We start from the raw sequence: 27,280 nt of genomic DNA on the forward strand, positions 1-27,280 counted from the left end.
TGCCCAGGTTGGGCTCCAACTCCTCGCCTCAAGTGATTCTCCTGCCTTGGCCTCCCAAAGTGCTGGAATTACAGGTGTGATCCACTGCACCCAGCCTGTATTTCTTTTAAACCAATTTTGATCTCTATCTTGGAGGCAGATCCAGTTCATTAGAGATCATTCCTGTGGATGCCTCTTCAACTTCTACATTAGATATTCATTTCTCGCCTTAGACCCTTCAGATGATCCTCTGCAGTGAATTCTTATAATGTTATGCTTTCTTGGTACCTATTTTGAATATATGTTGGACTTTCTCATACCAGAAGCAAGGCTTAGTCACCCTTGAAAGTTTCCAGGTCTCCACCTCTTCCCAGGCCCTCAAAATGGTCGATCCAGAGATGTGCCTTATATAGCTGCCTCCTGGTGACCAAGTCCCTAAGGGACAGCTAGATGCAACCTACTTGACCCACCCTGCAGACCCTCACACCCGGCATGGACTGCCCAGATATGCTGCCATCACCACACCTCACTCACAGCATGGCCTCCTGTAACTTGTGCCTACTTGCTCTAACCCAACGAATTACAACTCCTTGTGGGGAACCTGCTGGGGTGATGGCCTGGACCCCATAAAGGCTTCAGCCCTCAGGGCCCACACTCCATCTCTCTTGCTCCCCACCCGCTGGTGAGCACAAGGGTCCTGACGGCTCCCCCAGTCCAGCGTGCTGCCCTCTTCTCTCCAGACCTGCGAGGAACTCACTGCTTCTGGTATTTCATAGGTTTTGTTGAGTGGCCTCCTCTGTGTCTCACTTGACCGGCACACCTGAACCTAACTTCTTTCCAAATTCAGAACTGTCCTAAAGAGTGGCTATCTTGGTAGGCTAAATAAATAAATACACCAGACACACACAAGAGACTCAAGGGTGTCTAAGAGGGTAAACAAGTCTCCCGTTAGAGACCTGGGCACAGGTCAGACACAGGGATTCTGCCATCCAGCAGGATAAAGAAGTACCCCGTGAAGGCACATCATAAACATGCACAGCCACCTCCCCTGGAGCCCCGTCAGGGCAGGGCTGGAGTTCACAGCCACTCTACAGAGAGAGGGAGACCTCAAAAGCAAACTAAAAAGAGAAAAATGCAACCCGCTCTCTCTGCCACTGCTGACAAAAGCCAGTCTATGGCAGTTTCCACACAGCACGCAAACCAGCCATGACCTCGCGTCGGGTCTTCCTTGACGTCTCCTCTTCCATGACGTTTCTCTACACACACTCTTCCCAGGGCACCTGGACCTACGACCTGCCTTTACACAGCATGTATGTCCCTGACAGCACGCCACGGCGCGTGCTGTGTGTGCTGCCGGGATGTTCTCCACCCGTCTCCACCCGCCATGCCTCTGTCAAGGCCCTCCTTCACGGAGCTCCGTGCATGCTCATGGTCGGAGTTCCCTCCTCACCCCTCCAGGCCTCCCTTCCTACAGGCTTCTCCCGGCACAGTGCCCATCTGCCCTGTATACAGCAGGCAATGTTCCTGCAGGTCTGCACCAGGGCATGAGTGACGATGACAGCGATAGAGTCCGGTTCCCCTGTGCTTCACAGAGCAGGGCCGCCCCACACAGAAACCACCCAAGGCTTCCCCAATGTCCTGGCCTCAGTCTGGCGCCCTTTTTTCCTGAAGGTTTCCATCGGGCTCTGAGTGAAACCTTTAACCAAAGGGAGTGTGAAGCAGGACAAAAGGACAGCAAGCTTTCCTCAAGGTTGGGACCCTGGGGACGCAGACAGGACTCTTCCCACCTTCTGGAGCCTGCCTCTGGCACCCAACCATTCCCAGCCTTACTGGATGTGACAAGAAGGAAATCAGCTCTAACTTCAGTTCCACCTTAAACTCCAAAGACACCATCAGCAAGTCTTAGGTCCTTAGTGGTTCTTGGTTTCTGCCTTCTAAAGCGAGGGGTTTGAGCCCCTCCAAGTCTGTGACTGAAGCTTTTAAGCCCCAGGCAAAGCTCCATTCATAGTCCTTCTTGGCAAGTTTTGACCCACTGCTAGTCTTTCCCTATCTAGAAAGACTCTCCTTTGTTTTGACCCCAAGTAGCCCCCATTTCCTCTTAGAAAAACCTGGTACTAAATACAGCACTACCTTGTTGTTCCTGGGACCTACAGGTCACCTTGCTCACCGCCCTCAATTTTACAGATGAGAAAACAGAGAGCAAGAAGATCAAGAAACTTGTTGAAGATTGCACAGTAAATTAGTAAGGCCTAGGGCTAGCGGAGCAAATAATATTTCCTGCCTGAAAACACAAAGACCTCCCATCCAAACATCCTCCCCAGCAGCCAGTGGAACCAGGTGGGGAGAGACCTGGGGGCAGAGAGCCCCGACACCGCCTTGCCGCTGCACTAAGGATGGTGCCTGGTGCTTCCAGGGAGGGTGTGTGAAGGCGCTAACTCCAACCTGGATGTTTCAGAAAGCAGATAGTGGGGGCGTGTACTACGACTCTCTTATTCAACATAAAAGAATGTAAATGATAAAATTCTAAGATGCCTAAGTGAGGTTTGAAAAAGTCAATGTAACTGGAGGTTAAATGTGACATGTGAGACCCACAAGCAAGTGAAGATCTGAAAACTGTCTTGTTAATTCACTTCAGGCTGCCCAGTTTTTTCAGGGACAGCTATGGCTACAAACAGTGGCCATGTGGGAAGGGCACTCTCCCTGCACTGTCACCTGAATGCCCAGGATTGGCACGGAGAGCCACTGCCCCCCACCTGTCAGCTGGTCTCCGGCAGCATGAAAACAGGGGGCATGGCAGTTCCTGCCATAAAGAGGAAAATGATACACCTTATCCCAGACGCCAGGTGCTGTCTGCATCTGTCCTTTTAAAAATTTAATCGCTTTATACAATTGACACCGAATAAAATGCACATATTTAAGTTTACAATTTGAGAAGCTGACACGTGTACATACAGACACACCTCATTTTACTGTGCTTTACTGTATTGCCCTTTGAGGATACTACATTTTCTTTTTACAAATTAAAGGTTTGTGGCAACCCTGTGTTGAGCCAAGTTTATTGGCATCATTTTTCAAACAGCACGCACTTACTGTGCATCTCTGTGTCACATTTTGCTAATTCTCACAGTATTTCAAACTTTTCCATTAGGATTATATCTGTTATAGTGATCTGTGCTCAGTGATCTTTGATGTTACTGTTGTCATTACAACAGTTCTGGTTCTGGGGCACCACGAACCACACCCACACATACCGATGAACTTAATAAATGTTGTGTGTGTTCTGACTGCTCCCCTGACCAGTGAGTCTCCTGTCTCCCTCTCCTCAGGCCTCCCTATTCCCTGAGACACAACATATTAAAGTTAGGCTATTAACAACCCTAAAATGTCAAGTTGTTCAAATGGAAAAAAAAAAAAAGAATTTCGTGTTTCACTTTAAACCAAAAGCTAGGAATGGTTAAGCTTAGCGAGGAAGGCATTTTAAAAGCTGAGATGGGCCAAAAGCTAGGCCTCTTACACTAAACAGTTAACTAACTTTTGAATGCAAAGGAATAATTATTGAAAGAAATTAGTAATGCTACTCCAGTGAATACACAAATGTTAAGAAAGTGAAACAGTCTTATTGCCGATATGGAGAAAGTTTCAGTGATCTGTGGTCTGGATAGATCAAACCAGTTACAACATTCCCTTAAGCCAAAGCCTAATCCAGAGCAAGACCCTAACTCTCCTCAATTCTACGGAGGCTAAGAGAGGTGAGGAAGCTACAGAAGAAAAGTCAGAAGCTAGCGGAGGTTGGTTCATGAGGTTTAAGGAAAAAAGCCATCTTCAATAACATAAAAGTTTCATGTTATTGCACTGGGGAAGTGGCAAGTGCTGATGGAGAAGCTGCAGCAAGATCTCTAGATCTTAGAAGATCTAGCTAATATCACTGATTAAGGTGGCTACACTATACAACAGATGTTCAATGTAGACAACACAGCCCTCTATTGGAAGAAGATGTTATCTAGGCTAGATGAGAATAAGTCTATGCCTGGCTTCAAAGCTTCTACAGACAGGGACAATTGTAGCTGGTGACTTTAAGTTGAAACCAATGCTCATTTGTCATTCTGAAAATTCTAGTGCCCTTAAGAATGACACTAAATCTACTCTTCCTGTGCTCTATAGGAACAAAGCAGCCTGGGTACAGCACATCTGTTGATACCTTGGTTTACTGAATATTTTAAGCTCATTGCTGAGACATGCTGCTCAGAAAGAAAGATTTCTTTCAAAATATTACTGCTCATTCGACAATGCACCTAGTTACCCAAGAGCTCTGATGAAGATGTACAAGATCAATGTTTTCATGTCTGCTAATACAACATCCATTCTGTACTCCACAGATCAAAGAGTAATTTTGACTTGCAACTCTTATTACTTAAGAAATACATTTTATAAGGCTATAACTGCCATAGATAGTGATTCCTCTGATAGATCTGGGCAAAGTACATTGAAAACCTTCTGGAAAGGATTCACAACTCTAGAAGTCAATAAGAACATCTGTGATTCATGGGAGGAGGTCAAATGATCAACATTAACAGGAGTTTGTAAGAAGTGGATTCCAACTCTCATGGATGACTTTGTGGGGTCCAAGACTTCAGTGGAAGAATTAACTGCAGATGTGGTGGAAGAGAACTGGAATTAGAAGTGGAGTCTGAAGATGTGACTAAATTGCTACAATCTCAAGTTGGGGAGTTGCTTCTTATGGATGAGCAAGGAAAGTGGTTTCTTGAGATGGAATCTGCTCCTGGTAAAGATGCTGTGAACATTGCTGAAATGACAAAAAGGATTTAGAAATTACAAAATGTATTTGATAAAGCAGCAGCAAGGTTTCAGAGGACTGACTTCAATTTTGAAAGAAGTTCCACTGTGGGTAAAATGCTATCAAACAGCATCACACATGCTACAGAGAAATCTTTCATGAGAGGAAGAGTCAATTAAATGCATCAAACTTCATGATTGTCTTATTTTAAGAAATTGTCACAGCCACCCCAACCTTCAGCAATCACCACCCTGATCAGTTAGCAGCCATAAACATTGAGACAAGACCCTCCACCAGCAGAAAGATTATGACTCACTGAAGGCTCAGATGACTGTTAGCATTTTTGGCAATAAAGTATTTTTTCAAATTAAGTTATGTACATTTTTTAGATATAATGCTATTGAACACTTAGTAGACTACAGAATAGTATAAACATAATTTTTTTTTTTTTTTTTTTTTTGAGACAGGGTCTTGCTCTGTCACCCAGACTGGAGTAGAGTGGCATGATTTCCACTCACTGCAACCTCTGTCTCCTCGACTCAAGCAATCCTCCCACCTCAGCCTCCCCAGTAGCTGGGACTACAGGCATGCACCACCAAACCGGCTGATTTTTGTAGGGTTTTTTTTTTTTCCAATAGAGACGAGGTCTCACCATGCTGCCCAAGCTGGTCTGGAACTCCGGGCTCAAGCTATCCGTCCTCCTTGGCTCTCAAAGTGCTGGGACTACAGGTGTGGGCCACTGTGCCTAGCCAACATAATTTCTATATGCATTAGAAAACCAAAAAATTCGTGTGACTTGCTTTATTGCTATATTTATTGCAGTGGTCTGGAACTGAATCTGCAATACCTCTGAGGTCTGTTATCACTGCAAGATACCATACATATCTACCACTCTCAAAAGATTCCTCAGGCCAGGCACAGTGGCTCACGCCTATAATCCCAGTGCTTTGAGAGGCTGAGGTGGGCAAATCATGAGGTCAGGAGATCAAGACCATCCTGGCTAACACAGTGAAACCCCATCTCTACTAAAAATACAAAAAATTAGCCAGCCGTGGTGGCGGGCGCCTGTAGTCCCAGCTACTCGGGAGGCTGAGGCAGGAGAATGGCATGAACCCGGGAGGCAGAGCTTGCAGTGAGATGAGATCGCGCCACCGCACTCCAGCCTCCGTCTAAAAAAAAAAAGATTCCTCAGCTGCTTTGTAATCCCCACTGCTCACTGCTGCCCTCAGCCCTATCTGAGGCAATCACTGACCTGCATTCTGTCCCTATAGATCAGTATGCATTTCCTAGACTTTACGTAAGTGGAACTGCACAATATGTAGTTTTTTTTGTCTCACTTCTTTCACTTCATGTAATTATTTTGAGAGTCATCTCTGTTGTTGCACGTATCAATAATTTACTCCTTTGGATTGACAGCCAAGTAGCATTCCAGTGTATGTATCTACTACCATTTGTTTACCTGTTTACCTGTGATGGGCATTTAGGTTGCTTCCAGCTTTTTAGCTCTTACTAAGAATGCTAAAAACATCTGTGTACAAGCTTTGCTATGGGCAAAGGCTTTCAGTTTTCTTAAGTAAATAAATAGGAGTAAAATTTGCTGGATTGTACACTAGGTACATGTCTAATTTTGAAGAACTTGCTGAATTGTTTTCTAACGTGGCTGCACCACTTTCCATTCAAAACCAGCAGCGTACAAATTTACCAGTTTTTCCACATCCTTGCTGAGATTTGGTATGCTCAGTATTGTTGGGTTTAGTCATTCTCATAGGTGTGTAGTGCTATCTAATTCTGGCTTTAAGTTGCATTTCCCTAAGGATTAATGATGTTGAGTGTCTTTTCACCTGCTTGTTTGCTATCCATGTATCTTCTTTTAGACTTTTAGACTTTTTTAGCTTTAGGTTTTATATTTAGGGATACCATCCATTTTAAGGTAATTTTTGCATATGAGTGAGATGTAAACCAAAGTTCATTTCTTTTGCATATGAAAATCCAATTATCCCACAATTTGTTGAAAAGATTATTTTTTGCACTGAATTACTTTTGTATCCTTATTGAAGATCAGTTGTCCACATATGTGAACTGTTTCTTAACTTTCCAATTTGTTTCACTGATCTAATCTCTTCATTAAAAAACTACTTTATTGTATATATTGAGGTATATGATATGATGTTCTGATATACTTACACATAGTGAAATGGTTATTATAGTCAAGCACATTAGCTTATTCATCATTTCATGGTTACCCCTTTGTGCATATGTGTGTGTATATGTGTGTGTGTTAAGAGCAAATTTTCTAGTACACTATGCAATATTATTAATGATAGTCCTCATGTTGAACATTTGATCAACATCACAGTTTTGATTACTGTACTCTTCTGAGTTTTAATATCAGGTATTGTCAGACTTCTGATATAGTTTGGCTCTATGTCCCCACCCAAATCTCACTTTGAATTGAAATCCCCATAATCCCCACGTGTCAAGGGCAGGAGTGGGTGGAGGTAATTGGATCATGGGGGCAGTTTCCCCCATGCTGTTCTTGTGAATAATGAGTGAGTCTCACGAGATCTGATGGTTTTATAAGTGTCTGGCATCTCCCCTGCTTGCACTCACTCCGTCCTGCTGCCCTGTGAAGAAGGTGCCTGCTTCTCCTTTGTCTTCCACCACGACTGTAAGTTTCCTGAGGCCTCCCCAGTAATGTGGAACTGTGAGTCAACTAAGCCTCTTTCCTTTATAAATTACCCAGTCTTGGGTATTTCTTCATAGCAATGTGAGAACTAATACACCTTCTAACTTTATTCCAATTTTTCAAAGTTTGTTTTGTTTATTCTCTGTCCTTGGATTTATGTATAAATTTTAAAGTCAACTTGTTAATTTCTACATAAAAAGCTGGTTTGGATTGTTATTGAGATTGTACTGAATTTAAAGCGATCTGGGGAGAACCAACATCTTAACAATATTGAGTCTTTTGACCCATGGATACGGTACATTTAACCCGTTATTTAGGTTTTTCTTCTCCTTAAGTAATGTTTTGAAGTTTCAGTTGTAAATTTATTCATATTTTATATTTTTGGATGCTACCGAATAAAGTTTTTAAAATTTATTTTAAAAAATAATGCAATTATTCATTGCAATTGTAAAAATGCAATTGACTTCTCTATATTGATTTTGTATCTTACAACACTGCTAACCTCACTTACTAGTTCCAAAAAATGCTTTTAAATTCCATTAGATATTCTACATACGTCATCATGTCACCTGTGAATAAAGATAGTTTGCTTCTTCTTTTCCAATCTGGATGCTTTTTAATTCTAATTTATTGTTTGACTGCACTGGCTAGAATGTCCAGGAAAATGTTGGATAGAAGTGGTGAAAGGGGGCATCCTTATCTCCCTCTTGATCTTTGGGGAAAGGTTTTCTTTCATCACTAGGTGTCAGGTTAGCTGTAGGCTTTTTTGTAAATACTTTATATAAGATTGAGGAAGTTTTCTTCTATTCCTAGTTTTCTGAGTGTTTTCTAAAAATCAAGAACGAATGTGGATTTTACCAAAGGCTCTTTCTGCATTTACTGAGATGACTGTATACCTTCTGTTTCTCAGTATGTTAATATGGAAAATTATGTTGATTGATTTTTGAATGTTAAACTAGTTTTGCATTCTTGGGATAAAACCCACTTGGTCATGATGTAGTATCCTTTTCATATGCTGCCAAATTCGATTTGCTAAAATTTTTTTCAGTGTTTTCACACTTTTCTTCACGAGGAATATTTGTCTGTAGTCTTTCTTGGTTTTGTATTAGGGTAATGCTGGCGCAAAGAATGAATGAGTTGGGAAGTATAACCCCTTTTCAATTTCCTGGAAGAGCTGGTATAATTTTTTCTTTATATATGTGGTAGAATTTACCAATGAAGCTATAGATGCTTGCAGTTCTCTTTGTGAGAAAGTTTTAAACTACAACTTAGATTTCTTTAATAAATACAGAGCTATTCAAATCATTTATTTTTTTTCTTGCATAGGCTTTGGTATTTTGTACCTTTCAAATAATTTGTGAATTTCATTTAAGTTGCTGCATTTATTGGCATAGAATTGTTTATAATATTCCTTTATAATCCTTTTAATATCTTGAGAATGTGTACTGAGGTCATCTCTTTCATTCTTGATATTGTTAATTTGTATCTTCTTTTTCCTCTGATTATTTGGCTATGGGTTTATCAATTTTATTGATCTCAAAGAACGCACTTTTGGTTTCACTGAGTTTCTCTACTATTTTTCCATTTACTATTTCATTGTTTTTTGTTCTGGTCTTTATTATTTCATTTCTTCTGTCTGGGTTTAATTTGCTCTTTTTTTTCTAGTTTTCAAGATAAAAATTAAGGTAACTGATTTGAGGCCTTGCTTCTTTTCTAATAGAGGTGTTTAACTTATAAATTTTCTTATAGGTACTGTTTCCTTGAATCATTTTTTCCTATTTTTCATGCCTCTCCTTCAAGGATTCCAATTACACTTATTTTAGGCTGCTTACATTTTTCCACAGCTCACAGACGCTTTAATTTTTAATTATTTTATTTTTTTTTTAGAGATGAGCATCTCATTATGTAGCCCAGGCTAGCCTCAAACTCCTGGGCTCAAGGAATAATTCTGCTTCAACCTCCCAAGTAGCTGGGATTACGGGCATGCACCACTGCACCTGGCTCTCACTGATGCCTTTAATATTTCTTTACTTCTATTTTTTTCTGTGTTTCATTCTGGATATTTTCCATTGCTATGTCTTCATGTTCACTAACCTTTCCCTTTTTTTGTATTAAGCAATGTGCTGTTAATTCCACTGAGTTACTTTTTCATCTCAGATGTAGTCTTCATCTCTGGAAGTTTAACTCAGGCTTTAAAAAGTATCTTCCATATCTTTACTTAAACATCTGAACAGCATGTCAGTATGCACCTTATTCTATTCTATAGAGCACAGTTATAATAACTTTTAGTGCCCTTGTCTGATAATTTTAACATCTCTAGCAGTTATGGTTTGACTTGGATTGAATAGTTTCTCCTCATTATGGGTCCTATGTTCCTGCTACTTTGCATTCCTGATAACTTCTGATTGGGTGCCAGACAGCAAGACTTTTACATTATTTGGTGCTGGACAAGTTTATATTTCTGTAAATATTATTGAGCTTTGTTGTAGAATGAAGTTACATTTCTTGGAAATACTTTTGAGAGAGGAGGTAAAAAGAGACCAGCTAGGCAGATAGTTAGGGCAGAGAGTCCTCGGCAGAACTTCCCTTCTACCAAAAAGCAGCCCAGGAAATCACTCCTCTTCTAACAGAAAGCAGCCTGGAAGATCGGCTGGCAAACATAGATAAGGAAGCTGGAGCTTGCATGGGGGGATGCTTGCAGCTGCACAGACAGAAAGGGGTACCTGGGGCCAGGTGTGTCCACCATGGCGGCTCCACCTCCCCCTTTGAAGCACATACACAGTAGGAAAGCAACGTGGAGTAGCTCAGGCAAAAGACCTGCCTGCATAATAAAAGGGTCGGGTGGGGGATGCCAGAGATTCATGCTCTATGCAGATGGTAAACCTGGGGTTTTTCACACCCTATGTAGATAAGATACCACCTCCCCACAGCTAGCTTATAAAAACCCTTGCATTTCACTGCTGAATGGCAACGCTTTTGGGGACCCCTCTGCTGCAGAGAGCTGTTATCTTTCTTTCGCCTAATAAACTTCTGCTTCTGCTCTAACCTCACCCTTGGTGTGGCCATGTCCTTGACTTCCTTGGCTGTGAGATCAAGAACTTTGGATCAGGCAATGAGGCCATTTCACTTTGATCCTTGTGGATCTTGCTTCTTGCTTTTAAGGTTCATTAGGTATGATCAGAGTGATTTATTTACTTTTATTCTTTTAGAGTCAGGGTCTTAGTGTTGCCTAGGCTGGAGTCAGTGGTGTGATCATAGGTCACCATAACCTCGAACTCTTGGGCTCAAGTGATCTCATCAACTCAGCCTCCTGAGTAGCCAGGACCACAGGCATATGCCACCATGCCCAGCAAATTTTTAGAATATTTTGGTAGAGACAGAGGTCTCACTATGTTGTGCAGGCTGGTCTTGAACTCTTGTCCTCAAGTGATCCTCCTGGCTTGGCCTCCCAAAGTGTTGGGATTACAGGTATGAGCTACTGTGTCTAGCCCTAGAAAAGTTTTTATTACAGGGCTAATTATTCCCAATTACTGAGGCAAGATCCTTCTAGGTATTATATTCAGTGCTTGTCTGGCCTGGCTAGTGAGCACAGGCACTTTCCATGGCTCTGTATCAGCCCCAGGCACTGTTTCCTCTAATCCTCTTAGGTGGTTCTCTCCGCAGCTGCACATAGCTTCCTCACACACAGGCACTGATCCGCACTTGGCTGAGTGGCAGAGGCAAACCCTCTGTGAATCGCTGCAGTTCTCTCTGTGTAGCTGTCTCTGCTCTCAGGCTCTGACCTGTGGACTCCAGCCTCCTGGACTCCTGGGAGTCTAAGCTCTGTCTCCTTCCACTGTGGAGTCAGGCAAGCTTCCTCTGGGCTCCTCCTCCCTGTACAACGGATTAGAAACTTTCTCAAGGCAGTGAGCTGGGCAATTACAGGACTAACTTTGTTTGTTTCCAATCTCTTGGGGACTACTGTCCTTCACTATCTAATGTTCAGTGTCTTGTTTATCATATTTATCTTTTTCTTTTCAGGCAGGAGGGCACACCCACATTCTGATACTTCATCTTGGCTGAAAGTAGAGGTTTCCTGGTGCTGTCTGTTCTACAACTTTTTATTATGAAAACATTCGTACATCACTTATAATAAACCTGTTTGCATCTACTATTCAGGTTTAATCAAAATCAACTCATGGATAATATTGTTTCATCTCCTCTCCCACCCATTCGCCTGTCCCCAGAATACCCCTGCATGATATTACTTCATCCATCCACGTCAGTATGCATCTTATTTTTCTTAGCACTATCACAATAAAAATATCATATCTAAAAGTAGTTATTCTTTAATATCATCAAACATCCAGTAAATGTTAAGTGCTCACATTTCCCAGACTGTCTTATAATTTTTCTTTTTTAGTTTGTTGGAATCAGTATCCAAATAATGTGCACACATTATCACTGTTTGACAGATCTCTTCAGCCTTTTTTAATCTACAGCACAGGTTGGCAAACTACTGCCCATAGGCTGGCTGGCTGCCTGTTTTATAAATAAAAGTTTTGTTAGAACACAGCTGCCTATAGATTGCTTTAGGCAGGAAGGACCTCGAAGGCAGGGCTTACTCTTCTTTCTTCCTGGATCTCCCACACGCAGCCCAGAGGCCCTCAATGCCTGCTTGGAGATTGGAAACATGAAGGTTTGGCTTAAGTGGGAGTTCTTAATATGTAGCAGCCTCCTCTTTCCTGCCTAATCAAAGAAAATAGTTTAAATTGATTGCAGTTTGCACAGCTAATTTTTTATCTTAAAAAGTGTTTAACGACATGACTCTGAATCTGAGGGCTTCTGGTTGTTTTTTGCTCCTTCCCTCTTCAGCTTGATTCAGTTACACCCACATTACTGAGTGCCCACTCAGGACAGCTCATCCACAGGGCTGGGGCTCTCAGCCATGTGAAAGGGAATGGCATGGAATTCCTGGACCTCAGGGAGCCCTGGAGTGGTGGGCACATAAGTGAAGCAAAGTGGAAGGACACAAAGTGGTGAGGGGCACAGGGGAATGGGGAGGCTTTATCCATGCACAGACACGAAGAAAGACGCTGGGATGAATATGGCTGGTTTTCCAGAGAGGAAGTGTCTTTCTTTCTCTCTCTCTCTTCCTTTGCTTTCCCTTTCTTTCCTTCTTTCTTTTGCTTTCTTTTTTGTTTTGTTTTTTTTTTGAGACAGAGTCGCACTCTGTTGCCCAGGCTGGAGTACAACGGTGCGATCTCGGCTCACTGCAACCTGTGCCTTCTGGGTTCAAGCAATTCTCCTGCCTCAGCCTCTTGAGTAGCTGGGATTACAGGTATGCACCACCACGCTCAGCTAATTTTTGTATTTTTAGTAGAGACAGGGTTTCACCATGTTGGTCAGGCTGGTCTCGAACTCCTGACCTCGTGATCTGCCCGCCTTGGCCTCCCAAAGTGCTGGGATTACAGGTGTGAGCCACCACGCCTGGCCAAAGTGTTTAATTTCAAGCAGCCACAATGGCACAGACTTTTGAGTAAAACCAACAAAATAGGCCAGTGATGGTACCTGGGGGTTACAAGCTTCCCCAATAGGAAGGAAATGAAGGAAATAAGATCTACTTAATTGATCAGCGTGACACAAGGAAACTCACTGCAAATGGTCTTAATGGATCTGTTTAAGAGTATTTAAATACACTCATCTCTCTAAAGGAAGAATGTGTCTTCCTGAATGGGTCCAGGTGAGAGGGAGTATCTTAGAATTCTGATCTGGAGATGTTTATTTTTATTTTTTTTGCCATTTTTCCCCCAAATATGTCTGGTCTAATGGCAGAGCTCTCCCTAGTGGGAACAGGACACTTGTAAGGGCAGCCAATGGTTTCCTTTCAGTATTTCTAGACCCACTGACAAGACGGTCCCAGCCCTGGCCAAGGGCCATCATACCTTGTGGTCGAGTATTAACTCCTGCTTAGGGATTCATGGTCCCTAGACCACCTTTTTGTTCCCATTCAAGGGTGTGGGATTTGCCCATGGCAGTCCTCTAATCGCACACACTTGAAAACATCAGAGCCGGGAATTCTGCTAAATCAGTGGCATGTGCTCAAGCCTGGGCAAATCCAGCTTGATAAGCATGTGATGAATTATAAAATAAGGCACAACCAAATACATGCTGCAGCAGAAGTCCACAAAGTTCCACAGGAGGGCAAGGAATGATCAGTGAATCCTTACCTCTTCATAGAAACTTCTTCCTCCAGACATCCACGTGGCTTGCTTTCTCACCTCCTCAAATCTTTGCTCAGATCCCATTTTTTTAAGGTGAAGCCTTCCCTGACAACCCTAATTTAAAACTGTACACACTCATACCTGCTTCCTTCTCTCCGACTTTGTTATCTCCACAGCACTAATGGCTAACACACTATATAACTTATTTCCATCTGTCTCCATGTGGGCGATTTCTGTCTGGCTGCTCATCACTGCACCTCAGCAGCTATTAATAGATCACTCTACTGAGGGATTCATACATGCTGGGTGTTGGGCAAACAGTGAACAAAACCTTGTATGGTCCTTGCTGTCTGGGAGTTCATGATCCACCTTGGAGGGAGAGCTGAATTTCAACAGGGAGGCAGTGCGTGCAGGGGGAGGAGCAGCAGGAGCAATGGGTGGAGGCAGAGGCACAGAGGTGGGTGTCAAGTCAGGGAAAGGGATGGTGAAGAGATGCCTCAGGTAATGAGGGGAGGGATGGAATAGGACTAGATGCTGAAGGGCTGGAGTACCAGGTGGAGAAGTTTATTTTGCAGGTAATGGGGACGGGGTATGAAAAATTGGAGGAAATGGAGTTACCTGACTTGAATTTGTTTTGGAGAACCACTTCAGGGACATGCAAGCGGCTGATATGAAGATGAGATGGAGCAGAGACCCCTCTTAGGGGCCTGCCAGGCACCTGCCCCCAAGCATGGAAATAAAAGGAAGTCTTGAGTTCCTTCAAAGGCATTTCCAGGCACCTAGCCAGCACTGGGAAGTAAATGAGCAACGGAAGCAAGAAGGGAAGAATAACTTAAAACAATAGCCAGGGAAGTTTAAGTCACAGAATAGACCAAAGTTCCCATAGAGACTAAAGATAACATTTTAACACAAGTCCTTAAGTTGATTTCAAGAAACCAGGACACCAACAAATGAAAAGTGCTATCTGCTGGCATGCAGACCTCAGACAGGGGAAACTGAGGACTGAGCTTGGACCACCACTCTTTGTTCTAAATTTCTTCCTGAGGGGCCTGGAGGAGGTCATGCCCAGAGACTAGAGCTAACATTATTTTCTGCTGATCACAAATTTGCAGACAAAGCTTCGTCTCCTTAACCCATTGTAAATCAGAAAATCTTCGAATCTACCCATGACCTGTGCCCTCCACCCCACATCTGGTTCAAGATGTCCTGTCTTTTTAGGTCAAACCGACGTACAGCCTCCGTGTATTGATTTATATCTTTGCCTGTAACTTCTGCCCCCGTCTTTATTTTATTATTATTATGTTTTCAAGATGGAGTCTCGCTCTGTCGCCAGGCTGGAGTGTAATGGTGCGATCTCAGCTCACTACAACCTCCGCCTCCTGGGTTTACGCGATTCTCCTGCTTTAGCCTTCTGAGTAGCTGGGATTACAGGTGTATGCCACCACACCCAGCTAATTTTTGTATTTGTAGGAGAGACAGGGTTTCACCATGTTAGCCAGGCTGGTCTCGAACTCCTGACCTCAGGTGATCCACCAGCCTAGGCCTCCCAAAGTGCTAGGATTACAGGCATGAGCCACCACGCCCAGCCTCTTCCTGCCTGTAAAAACGCTTACCTATATGGCACTGGGGGATTCAGGGCTTAAACATGAGCTGCCCAATTCTCCTGGCTTCCTGCCCTGCAATAAATGTCTCACTTTCTCTTACTGCAATCTTGACATCAGTTTTTGGCTTTGCTGTGCCAGAGCTAGACCCAACTTTGATCTGGTAACACAGGAAGCAGGTGAACAGGCAAGGCCACGCTCTTCTGTTTGGAGGCAGGTCAGTGTTCACTTGCCTCAGTTTACCAAGGTTGTGATCAGCCTCTGCTCCTCCTTTCTCTTATTGGCCTCCCTCTGCTGTACTGTGATTCCCATCATTGCAGTGTTTTTTAACTTTTTATTTTGAAATAAATAAAAATAGAAGAAGTTACAAATGAGGACCATGTACCTTCCACTCAGCTTCTGCCACCATGAGGATTTATTTCCCTTTAGACATCTCCCCTCTAAATTCCTATATTACTGACATCCTCCCAATACAGATCTTTCTGAGGACTTACAACAAAAATATTTCATTCTTTGAAACACTGGCTTTAGAGAAATCTTCACCCAAATAACTTTGACACCTTAAATAATCCATCATACACAATGGAACCACAGTCCTCTTACCTGCGAAAGCCAAGGGCAGGACCCAGCAGTGGGTGAGGTGAGTGAGCACTCACCACTGCCACCCTCTGTCCCACTGGGTGCAGCCAGGATCCCTGGACAGCGTGCAGGCAGCAGTGACTGGGCTCAGGAAGGTGGATCACAGTTGGAGGTGCCGATGCAGAAATGAGACCACAGTTGGAAGTGCCACAGAGCTGGAGGTGAGCAAGACACTTCCCTACCTCCAGTCTCCCCAGTGTGGAGTCAATGCAGCTCCTAACCCAGAGCGGGCACTAATTCCAGGAAAAGCCCAGCAACTCGGGTACAGAAGCAGGAAAGGGGTCTCTACCGTTCTGAGAAAGTCTGGAAATCTCTAATTTATCCTTTTTTTTTTCTTTTTCTTCTAAAATTTTTTCTTCTCTGTGTCCCAGACCTCAAGAAATTTTGTGGCCCTAGTGAGAAATGGCAGATAATTAAAGTCATCAGGCCAGGCAAACTTCCTTTCCAACCAGAGAGTCTGAGGTCCCCAGAGGGTGAGGAAAACCTTCATGCTTTTTCTCTCTGGCTTCTCGCTGCTTAGCTCTGACGTGGTTCAATCAAGTGCACCAGAGAGTAGGGTACATCAAGCCTCAACCACCCAAGCTGGCTGGAGGGCTGAAAAGGTAGAGCCCAGGGACCCAGATACTACTGAGCAGATTACAATGAGGAAGAGCTTCGGGAGAGCAACCCCTGAAAGTTGCTCATGAACTCTTGGGCTTACCCTTGAGCTCTACATGTATGGATCTGACCCAACACGGATGACACAGACTTTTGAGTGCTGAAATGTGGGATAGACTACCACCAGAGTCCCAGGCTGGCCACTAGGTGGGGCTTGTGTGAGATAGATCCACATCTCAAAGACTTTCACAGCAACCACAATCCACACAAGTCTTGCAGGAACTTGGAATTTGTGGTCTGAACCCATTTGGGGTGATTATCTTCTAAAATAAAGTTAATAATATTCACTGTAAGATTTTAACAATAATCAGAATCTCAAAACATAGTATTTAAAATATCTAGAATACAATTCAGCATACTGAACGCATACTCAGCATACAAAAAGCCAACAGCTACTCTGAGATGAAACAGATACTGGAATTATTTGACAAAGATTTTCAAGCAGTTGTTAAAAATATTGTACAAGTAAAGGAGGGTACTCTTAAAAAATACAGAAAGTTTTGCAAAGAAATAGAAGACATGAAGAAGAACTAAGTGGAAATGTTATAAATGAAAAAAATCAACTACGAAAATAGAGAACACACTGGATGCGCTCACTAATGGAATGAAGATGGTGGAGGAAGTAGTCAGTCAGTTTATAAATAAATTAATAGAAATGATTGAATGTGAACAACAGACAAAGTTTGAAAAACTTGAACAGAACCACAGAGACCTTAGGTAATAACAGAAGGGCCGAGCTTCCTATCAGCTGAGTCCCAGAAGGAAAGAAAAAAAGGGCAGAACATAGAAACATGGAAAGAAATAGCTGAAAGTCTGGTTTACCACTACAAGGCAATCAGTTTAATCTAGTATAGCAACAATTTAAAGCAAAAAACCCACTTGATCTTCATTTTAAAAATTCAATATCTATTTATTATAAAACTCTCAGCAAACTTGGAATAGAAAGAAATTTTCTTCACCTGATAAAGACCATCTACTAAAACCTATAGCCAACATTCTACTTAATGGTGAAATACTGCTTTTTCTCAGAGATTAAGAACAACACAAGGATCTTCTTTTTTAACACTGCTATTTAACATTTTGAATAGTCCTCATCAGTGAAATAAGACAAGAAAACCAGAAAGGCCTAGAGACTGGAAAGGAAGAAATAAAACTGTCCTTACTCAAAGACAACATGATCACCTATGTAGCAAATCCCAAGGAACACACAAACACACACACACACAAACACACACACACACACACACACACACAGCCCTCCTAGAACAAACTGAGTTTAGCTTTAGCAAGATTGCAGGATACAAGATCAACACACAAAAATCAATTATATTTCTGTATATTACCAATGAACAAGTAGAAACTGAAATAAAAAATACCATGTACAATAGCTTACAACCCCGCCCCCCAATACACATATAACAAAACATGTATAGGATCTCTATGCCAAAAACCATAAAATGTTGATGAAAGAACTTAATGCAGGCCCAAGCAAATGGAAATTATGGCACTCCATCATGGACTGAAAGACATAACATAGGATTGAGTTGTAGATTTACTAAAATTGTAGTCAAAATCTCAGCAAAACAGTTTAGAGTAGATAGAGGTAAGCAGATCCTAAAGTTCACATGGAAAGGCAAAAAAAAAAAAAAGAATAGCTGAAACACTTTTGAAAAAGAAGAATAAATTTAGAAAAATCACACTATCTGATTTTAAGACTCATTACAAAGCTATAGAAATCAATATGGCACAGTGTTGATAAAAGAACAGACATAATGATCAATGGAACAGAATCACTGTCCAGAAATATATTCCTTACAAATACCCTCAGTTAGCTTTTTGTCAAATTGCAAAGGCAATTCAATTTCAATGAAAGAAGGAGGATATTTTCAATAAATGATGTTGAAACAATTGGATATCCGTATGCATAAAACTGAATCTGGACCTAAATCTCACATATTATACAAAAATCATCACAAACGGATCGTAGATCTAAATGTAAAACATGAAAGAATAAAACTTTTAAAAGACCAACTACAAGAAAGTCTTCATGATCTGGAGTTATGCAAAATTTCTCAGACATGTCACTCAAAGCATGATCCATACCAGAAAAAAGTCAGTTGGACTGCATCAGCATTTAAAACTGTGCTCTGTAAAAGGCCCTGTTAAGAGACTGAAAAGTCAAGCACAGATTGGGAGAAGATATTCACAAATCACATATCTGAACAAAGGATTTATACTCAGAATATGTAAAGAACTCTTAAAACTCAAGTAAACAACTCAATTTAGACATAGGCAAAAAACCTGAAGAGACATTTCATGAAAGAGAATAAAAAGATGGAAAATAAACAGCATGAAAATTTTCAACATCATTAACTACTAGGAAAATGAAAATTAAAACCATGAAGAAATACCATCACACAGCTATCAAATGGTTAAAATGAAAAAACAAAAAAGGAAGAAATACCAAGTGTTGACAAGGATGTGGGGCAGCTGGAGCTCTCAGACACTGCTGGTAGGAATGCAATATGGTGCAGCACTCTGGAAAACAGGATGGCAGTTTCTTACAAGGTTAACATGTATTTAGCCTAGAAAAATTAAAACTAGGCTGGGCACAGTGGCTCACACCTATAATCCCAGCACTTTGGGAGGCTGAGGCGGGCGGATCACAAGGTCAGGAGTTCAAGACCAGCCTGGCCAATATGGTGAAATCCCGTCTCTACTAAAAATACAAAAATTAGCTGGATGTGGGGGTGTGCGGCTGTAATCCCATCTACTCAGAAGGCTGAGGCAGGAAAATTGCTTGAACTGGAACCCAAGAGGCGGAGACTGCAATGAGCCGAGACGGCACCACTGCACTCCAGCCTGGGCTAGAGTGAGACTCCATCTCACCAAAAAAAAAAAAAAAAAAAAAAAAAAAAAAAAAAGAAAAAACAAAGAAAAATTAAAACTATATTCACAAAATCCTGTTCTTAAATGTTTCTAGAAGCTCTAGTTGTAACTGCCAAAAATGAAAAACAACTGAAATGCCCCTGGACAGATAAGTGGATAAATTGCGGTGTACCTGCAGAATGGAATACTACTCAGCAACAAAAAGGAACTGGCCACTGACACATGACTTGATGAGTCTCAAAATGATCTCCCTGCATGAAAAGGAGCCAGTTTCAAAAGATTAGGCTCTGTAGGACATTTATCTGACATTCTTGCAAAGAGACAAAGCTAGTGATAGAAAACAGAGCACTGATTGCCAGTGGTTGGGGTAGGGGAGGGTCTGATTATAAAAGACATCAGGACAGAGAATCTGGAGGGGATGAAGTGCTTCTGTGTCCTGAATGTGGTAGTAATAACACAAATCCATATGTGTGTTAAAGTTCATAGAACTAGACACAAAAAACTCAATTTTTCTGTATCTTAATGTGAAAAATATAAGTAAAAAAATAAAGAAAAGAGATGACAACTCTTGCTTCCTATTTAAGGCTGTCTAGACATTAATACTGATGTTAATACTAATTACAATAATGAACACTACAAGCATGGTCTTCTATACTTTTTTGAGCATCTGCTACATGCTGCTTCTTTACCACACATTTTATATCACAACTTCTAATATTCACAGGCACCTTGAAAGGTGGGTTAAGCTCAATGTAGAAAAAATCTGAGGGTAAGGGAAGTAAAATAATTTGTCCTATATCTCACAGTTGATAAGTGGCTGAATCTGAACTCGAACTCGGATTTCACTGTCGACCTTATTCCAAGCCTGCTTCTCCACTCTGCTGCCCACTTAACGAAAATAATGGAAACGGACAGGGAGACATTATATAATATAAATAGCAAGAAGGGAGAATCATATTTTGATTTCCATAGATCGCAAAAACTCTCAGCATATTTTATTCTAAACTTGGAGTTGGTTTGAAATTCTAATAGGTTGGGGAAAATTTAAAAACTATGCTTTTGCCATTGCCATTTTTTGATAATCCTCCAGTTGGTGGTTCTTAATTTTCAATATGATTGAATAGTTCTCTCCACTTCTGCAAATGTACAATAATTCTTATTTTCCCTAAGTGACTTAAAGAATCGTTGTGACTTACAATTCTTGACCAAGTATTTACTAACTCCACAAATTGCAGTTTATACATCTGAAGTAAAGAGTAAACATTACAAAGTTCTCTCCTCTCACACAGCTGACTGTCCTGAGAAGTTGTAACTGGTCCTTCCCACCTTCACATACCACTGCCACCATCGAAAAAAAAAGGTAAATCCACTTTAGAGACACAGAAACTAAACTTTCATTGTAGTTCACTATGGTTATGGCTGAATACATATCTGAAAACATCATGCATACGGAGGATGCACATTTCTCACGCAGCAAATGGTATCTACGTGAAAAGCTGGAGGATGAAGGCTGTCTCCTTGCTTGTGAATTACTCCCAGTGACTTTCCTGGATAGCAGGTGCATTTTCCACCAAAAACCCTGGCCTGGAGTATTTTCGTCTCCGCTAACACAGAGATATGAAACTAAGGCCTCCCATAAATGTATTTTCTTGAATGTTTTATAATTTCTGCTCCATTGAATATATTTTCTTAAATATATAATTAGTGATAAAATTTTGACTCAACATCGGTAAGATGTAACACAAAGCAAAGCCCACTTAGTGCTTCATGCTATTTTACTGTCAAGAGTTGGGGGATCTATTTCATAACCCAAATAAAAATAAGAATAACAAAAATAATTTTATCACCAACACTTTCACTTTTGAGAGTCCAAATACTGTCCAAGTACCACAGTCGTCAGGTATTGGAAATCTTCTTATTTGGAAGGTGGTTATGCCCAGAATGGTGGTGTGGGGGACAAGGAGGTGGGCTTACCTTCCAGCAGGTCTCTGGCCAGACCAGGTTCTGCCCCTGTGGACCGAACAAAGTCTGACAGGACTGCGTCCATATCAAGAGTCATAGGATCATGTAGAAGTGCTGCCCAACACTCAGCCGAGGTGGGGTTTGGAAGCACACTAGAAACCATCCATCTGCAGGAAAGAAGAGAAAGGGCATTTTACCACGTGATGGAAATGGAGCTGCAAGTGACAACTACATGCAGAGACCCGAGCGAGAGAACCCTCGAGGGTGGAGCCATTTCCACCTGCTGTCATATTTTTTAGAATTGGTTTGGTCCAACTGCCTGATTCTTCATGCAAGACATTATATTATAGAATGTGAACTAAAATATCATCCCTCTGTATATGCCATGTGAGAGAAGGGGTATTATGAGCCAAATGTTTGTATTCCCTCCAAAAATTCATATGTTGGTATCTAATCTCCAAGGTGATGGAGAAAGACAGTGCCATCTATGAAGCAGGAAATGGGCCCTCACTAGACACCAAATCTGCTGGTTCCCTGATCTTAGACTTCCCAGCCTTTAGTACTGTGTGGAATACATTTCTGTTGTTCATAAGCCTCCCAAGCTATTGTATTTTGACATAGCAGCCCAGATAGACTAAGGCAAGGGGTCATCACTATCTCCAGCGCTCCTGAACTTACATTTTATCAATTCCAATAACTGATGAGGAAAAAACACTATTTTAAAATTTCAAACACCTAAGTATACCTAGAAAAATTCAATTGGAGTTGCTAGATTTCTAATCCTCTTCCGAATTGTATAGACTTGTAATGCTTCCACGATGTGATGAATGTTACCCACTGTATTCCAATTATGCCTTTATCAGTGTGCCATCCTACCCCCTTAGCTCTCACCCCTTACTTGGCTATTAGGAAAGACTAACAGCCAAGGTTAATCCACAGTTGACGGAAATACCACACTTGCTGAAGATGGCTACTAAACTATCCACCATCTCTCTAAGAGCTGCCATCAATCCAACAACATTCTTAAGAATGTCAGATTTCCCAGGCAGCATGATCCCAGCCAGAGAAATAGAACAGATGTGCAGCAGCCTGACCCAGGCTGACTGTAGCAGCTGATTGCTGGGGAAAAGCAACTGTGACATTGCAAGTGAGAGTGACTTACACTAGTGGATGGTGCTGGGGCCCCCACTGGGTGCTCAATCTTTGCCGGTGGAGTGCAAATGCATCCTTGTGTTTGTGTAGATAAGAGGTCTGCAAGTTATAGACCATGGGCCACATGTGGTCTGCCACCCGTTTTTGTAAATGAAGTTTTATGGGAACACAGCCATACCTACTCATTTGCATAGCGTCTGTGGCTGCTTTTGCACCTGGCTGAGTTGAGTAGTTAAAACAGAGACCCTTAAGGCCCACAAAACTGAAAAGATGTACTTCCTGGAACTTTATGGAAAAAGCTTGCAGATCCCATTACAGGCAATGGAAAATTTTATGCTAGTAAGTATATAATTAATTCTACATATTGTGGGGTGAGTTTGAATCCCATGCTATTGATGACTGTCCTCTGTTCTTTCTTTCACAGTAACCCACTGGGATGGGCGCTGCTTGGTGGAGTAGGTCCTGTGTCTGGCCCACGTTTAGAGCCAGGCACATAGCCTGATTTGACCCTGGCCCTGCCCCTGTCCAGCTGTGACATGGGCTTCACCTCTCTGAGCCCTCCTGATTTTCTGTAGGAATGCAGGAAATGAGCTCACCTAACATGCAAGACCCTGAGGACTGAAGGTCTCAGGCAGGGAGGTCGGTACCCTCAGGGACATTCACTGTGACCACCCCATCTTGCACACAGCTCCTATTGGGTATAAGTTTTAGTTGATGCGGCTAGAAAATAAGAAAATTATTTGACCTGATGTATATGGTACCAATTAGGAAATTGATTTCTTCCTTCTCTCCATGCACTGGGGCCTCAGCCGGGAGAGTCTCTTCTTTTGTCACTGCCACCTGGGGGACAGATCAGAGAACAAGAGCATGTGATCTCCTTACCCTCAGACTGAGGCCGAAGGCTTGGCTTTTTGTCACAGGAGGCTGGATCTTGGCCTTGGCCAATTGCCTGAGGCATGTACTCTGTCTTCCTGGGCCCTACAGGTCCCCGCTTGCCAGCTGACCACCATGTCCCATGCTCGGGCCTGGCCATCTCAGCTTTCCTCGTTTTAGCAAGCACATCTATTTCAGTGAGGATCACTTGCACAGCACAGAGCTGTTTTTTTCTTTTTCTTTTTCTTTTTTTGAGACAGAGTCTTGCTCTGTCGCCCAGGCTGGAGTGCAGTGGCGTGATCTCGGTTCACTGGAAGCTCCGCCTCCTGGGTTCATGCCATTCTCCCTGCCTTAGCCTCCCGAGTAGCTGGGACTACAGGCACCCGCCTCCATGCCCAGCTAATTTTTTGTGTGTGTTTTTAGTAGAGACAGGGTTTCACCATGTTAGCCAGGATGGTCTCGATCTCCTGACCTCGTGATCCACTCACCTCAGCCTCCCAGAGTGCTGGGATTACAGGCGTAAGCCACCGCACCCGACCTTCCAGATGTATTTCTTAAACCTCACACTGCCACCATCACCACACCCTCACATTCATGTCCCATGATGATATGGGAGGGGCTGGGCTGGTGGGGACACTTGACCCCAGCCACCTGGGCCATCCTCACCCACTGCCCCGTGCCATCCTCCCAAGCATGCACTGTGCCTCTCAACCTGCCTTGTGTGGTCTAAAGCACTCACTCAGCCGCTTTGAACAGCATGAGGCTCTGGGTGGCTGTGCCCTGGCCCTGCATTCCTGCTCTCCTCCGTGCATCCTAGCCCTTGGACAGAACATCTCTGAAGGTCTCATCAGCCACCCTGGGGAGAGTAATGTGTCCCATCAATGCATGGCGACTTTGCCTTAGGAGGGGCAGTGCCATGTGGGGAGAGAGGGCTGGCCCTGGAATCAGTCTCTTGGGGCCAAAATGGTTCCACCACTTTGTGTGACCTTGGGCATATTATATCACCTCTCTGTGCCTCAGTTTCCTCATCAATACAATTATAATAATAATTGTATCTCACAGTTATTATGAAATTTTAAGGAATTCATGCACAAAATGTACTGGCCCATAGTACATGCTCAATAAACATTAATTATGAGCCAGTGAATGAACTCTCAACAGGGACCCTGAGACCACCCTTGCCTTCCCAGGTCTCCACTGAGCAAGAAAACTGCCACCACCAGCTTGCTGAAGGCAGGAATAAGGGGCCTACCTCTAGTGCCTTGGCTTGGAATCACAGAGGGTTAAACTGGTGGGGGCTCCTGCCTTCAATTCCGTCTTCTTTCCCATATCCGAGGTTGCAGTGTTCATTGATCACTTAAGCAACCTTCACAGAGCTGCTAATCTGTTCAGGCCATGACTGCAGGGACTGTGTGGGAACTATGAGCCCCCTGAGCCTCCTCAGGATCTCCCCAGTAAGCAGAAAGAGACAGACACACACACACAGGTCTCAGAGACCAACTGCTGGATTTGGAAGACACTTAGTGGAGGAACTGGTCCAACCAGAGAGAGTAAAATTGCAAGACAGAGGTGTAGCAGGATAAAGACCCAAACTACCTCAGGATCCATTTTTCATTGACTTCTGTTTTGGCCAGGTGCCGTGGCTTACACCTGTAATCCCAGCACTTTGGGAGGCCAAGGCTGGTAGATGACCTGAGGTCTGGAGTTCGAGGGCAGCCTGGCCAATATGGTGAAACCCCGTCTCTACTAATAATACAAAAAAAAAAAAAAAAAAAAAACAGAAAGAAAAAGAAAAGCCAGGTGTGGTGGCAGGCACCTGTAATCCCAGCTACTTGGGAGGCTGAGGCAGGAGAATTGCTTGAACCCGAGAGGCAGAGGTTACAGTGAGCCAAGATCATGCCATTGCACTCCAGCCTAGGCAACAAGAGCAAAATTCCATCTCCAATGAATGGATGAATAAATAAATAAATAAATAAATAAATTAATTAATTAAATAAAACTGTTTGAATGAAGCTTAAATAAAACACTGCTGCATTATATTTGTCTGCAGATGTTATAACTGGACACTGGAAGGCAATAAAACGGGTAGATGGAGAATGAGACTGGGAGATGATGGCAGAGGCTTGTGGTCTGATCCCTGGGGACAGGTACAGGAAGACTATGGGTGAATTAGTGCCTGGAGGTTACTCTTCACTCTCAGGGCAGCGAACAGGGTAGTGAATGCTTTTAACATCTGTCACAACAGAGGGCCAGCTGATTGAGAGCTGGGATCTACTTCATCCTCCTTTCTATCATCCTGCTCACAGTGCCTGGCACACAGCAGGGCCAACTCTAAGGTGAGGCGAGGAGGCACCTGCCACTGCTGCAGAATCTAAGGGGGTGCAAAAACACTCAGGAATCGACATAAACAACATTTTAGTGCTATATTTGCAAAAATAAAAATTAGTGCAAAAATATCTTTGAGGAACAAAATATCAGCCTTTTAAATGAAGGCAAGGTTGGCATGACCATTTTTCCTTTGCCCCTGGCTATGCAGGGCTGCCGGGCCCTGGCATGAGCTCAAAGCTGCTGCCTGGGAGGCAGGTGGTTGCGATGCAGCCGAGTGAACACCCATCACAGCCAGAGAGACTGACCTCAGAGAGGGCCAGTGAAGGCCATGGGCAGGGGCACGCAGGTGAGCGGGGAGTGGGAGCTCGCCCTCATCAGGTCTGTTTGATGATACAGCACACTGAACACAGGGAAAAGGGAACAGAGGGGTGGATGAACAGATCTGGGGTCGAGCACAGGCTTGGGAGCTGATGGCCTGGCTGGGTGCAAAGCCCCTGCAACCCTGGAAAGGCCACTTCACTTCTTGAAGCCTTGGTTGTCACATCTGAGCAATGAGGGTGAGAACAACCCTGCCTCTTAGAATTGCAGTAAGGATACAGTGAGATGACACTGAAAGAACATGCACTATTACTATTAGTACCATTGACGTAGATTAAAACAATAGGCAAATGTACTGTTCTGGTATTGAGAATCCACCCTTGACTACCCATACATTTATACATCCCTGTTAAGGGGGTGAATGGTTAAATATGAAAAAAGGTCAGGCATGCGTTCATCTTGTCCGGCCTGGCGAGGAAGCCCACCCTGGTGAGAAGATCAGATGCCTGGGCTCCCGTGGTGAAATGAATTGGATGTCTCAACACAGATGTCAACATTCCAAGAGCCTGCGTGGCCCATCCCTTGCCAGACGCCATTGTGACCTTGGGCAAGCATGGTGCACTAGGGGACAAAGGCTTCTGTGGATGCCACATTAGGGAAACACATCTTCCAGAGCGTCTTCATGGTTCAGATGAAAATTAAGAAAGCCCAGTGTCTTTCAGTGCGGGGGCACGAGTTCTGGGAAGGTTGGCTCTGCCAAACATTCAAATGCGTAGAGCACATTCTCATTTCCAAAGCTTGGCCACGTATATTACTTACATAACCTCCACAACACCAGCTAGAGATAAAGATGAGTCGAAGAGTAATTTGGACTGTGATGAAGCAATTTATCCAGGAAATTCAATGTAAAAAGCCCTGGGTGAGGAGAGGGGAGGTGCTTCTTACTGAGGAATAAGAAGAGAGGTTTGGCCAGACAGTGACAGATAGGGCTGTGTGAAAATCAAACAAAAGTGGCTATAGGAATGTCTGTGGGGCACAATGAAGTTCTTCGCATTGTTGCAGGATCATTTCACTCTTTAGTTTTCCCCTTGTTGAAGGTGATACTCTCAAACACATTGTCTTGTAGGAACTGAGGAAGGCTGCAGCAGCAACAGTGGGCAGTGCTGGGACCCACCACTTGTACCTGAGGCTCGGAGAA

General features: G+C 43.0%; 1 protein-coding gene across 5 annotated transcripts in view; it reads right to left on the bottom strand.

Moving 5' to 3' along the window:
* OTUD7A (OTU deubiquitinase 7A) overlaps positions 1 to 27,280 on the bottom strand; it is a 402,045-nt gene that overhangs the window by 152,039 nt on the left and 222,726 nt on the right. For 3 of the 5 annotated variants that reach the window (XM_054450328.2, XM_054450331.2, XM_054450329.2), the window contains 2 exons: positions 23,309 to 23,403; positions 21,424 to 21,578 (listed from right to left, as the gene is read on the bottom strand). In XM_054450328.2, the coding sequence (XP_054306303.2) occupies positions 21,424 to 21,574 (151 nt within the window). In that variant the 5' untranslated portion in view covers positions 21,575 to 21,578; positions 23,309 to 23,403. Of the gene's footprint in view, positions 1 to 21,423; positions 21,579 to 23,308; positions 23,404 to 23,445; positions 23,494 to 27,280 lie in introns of those variants that run through there. The other 2 variants (XM_054450330.2, XM_063652530.1) reach the window with 2 other exon arrangements.

The sequence above is a fragment of the Pongo pygmaeus genome, chromosome 16 (assembly GCF_028885625.2).
Source record: "Pongo pygmaeus isolate AG05252 chromosome 16, NHGRI_mPonPyg2-v2.0_pri, whole genome shotgun sequence".
Taxonomy (NCBI): domain Eukaryota; kingdom Metazoa; phylum Chordata; class Mammalia; order Primates; family Hominidae; genus Pongo; species Pongo pygmaeus.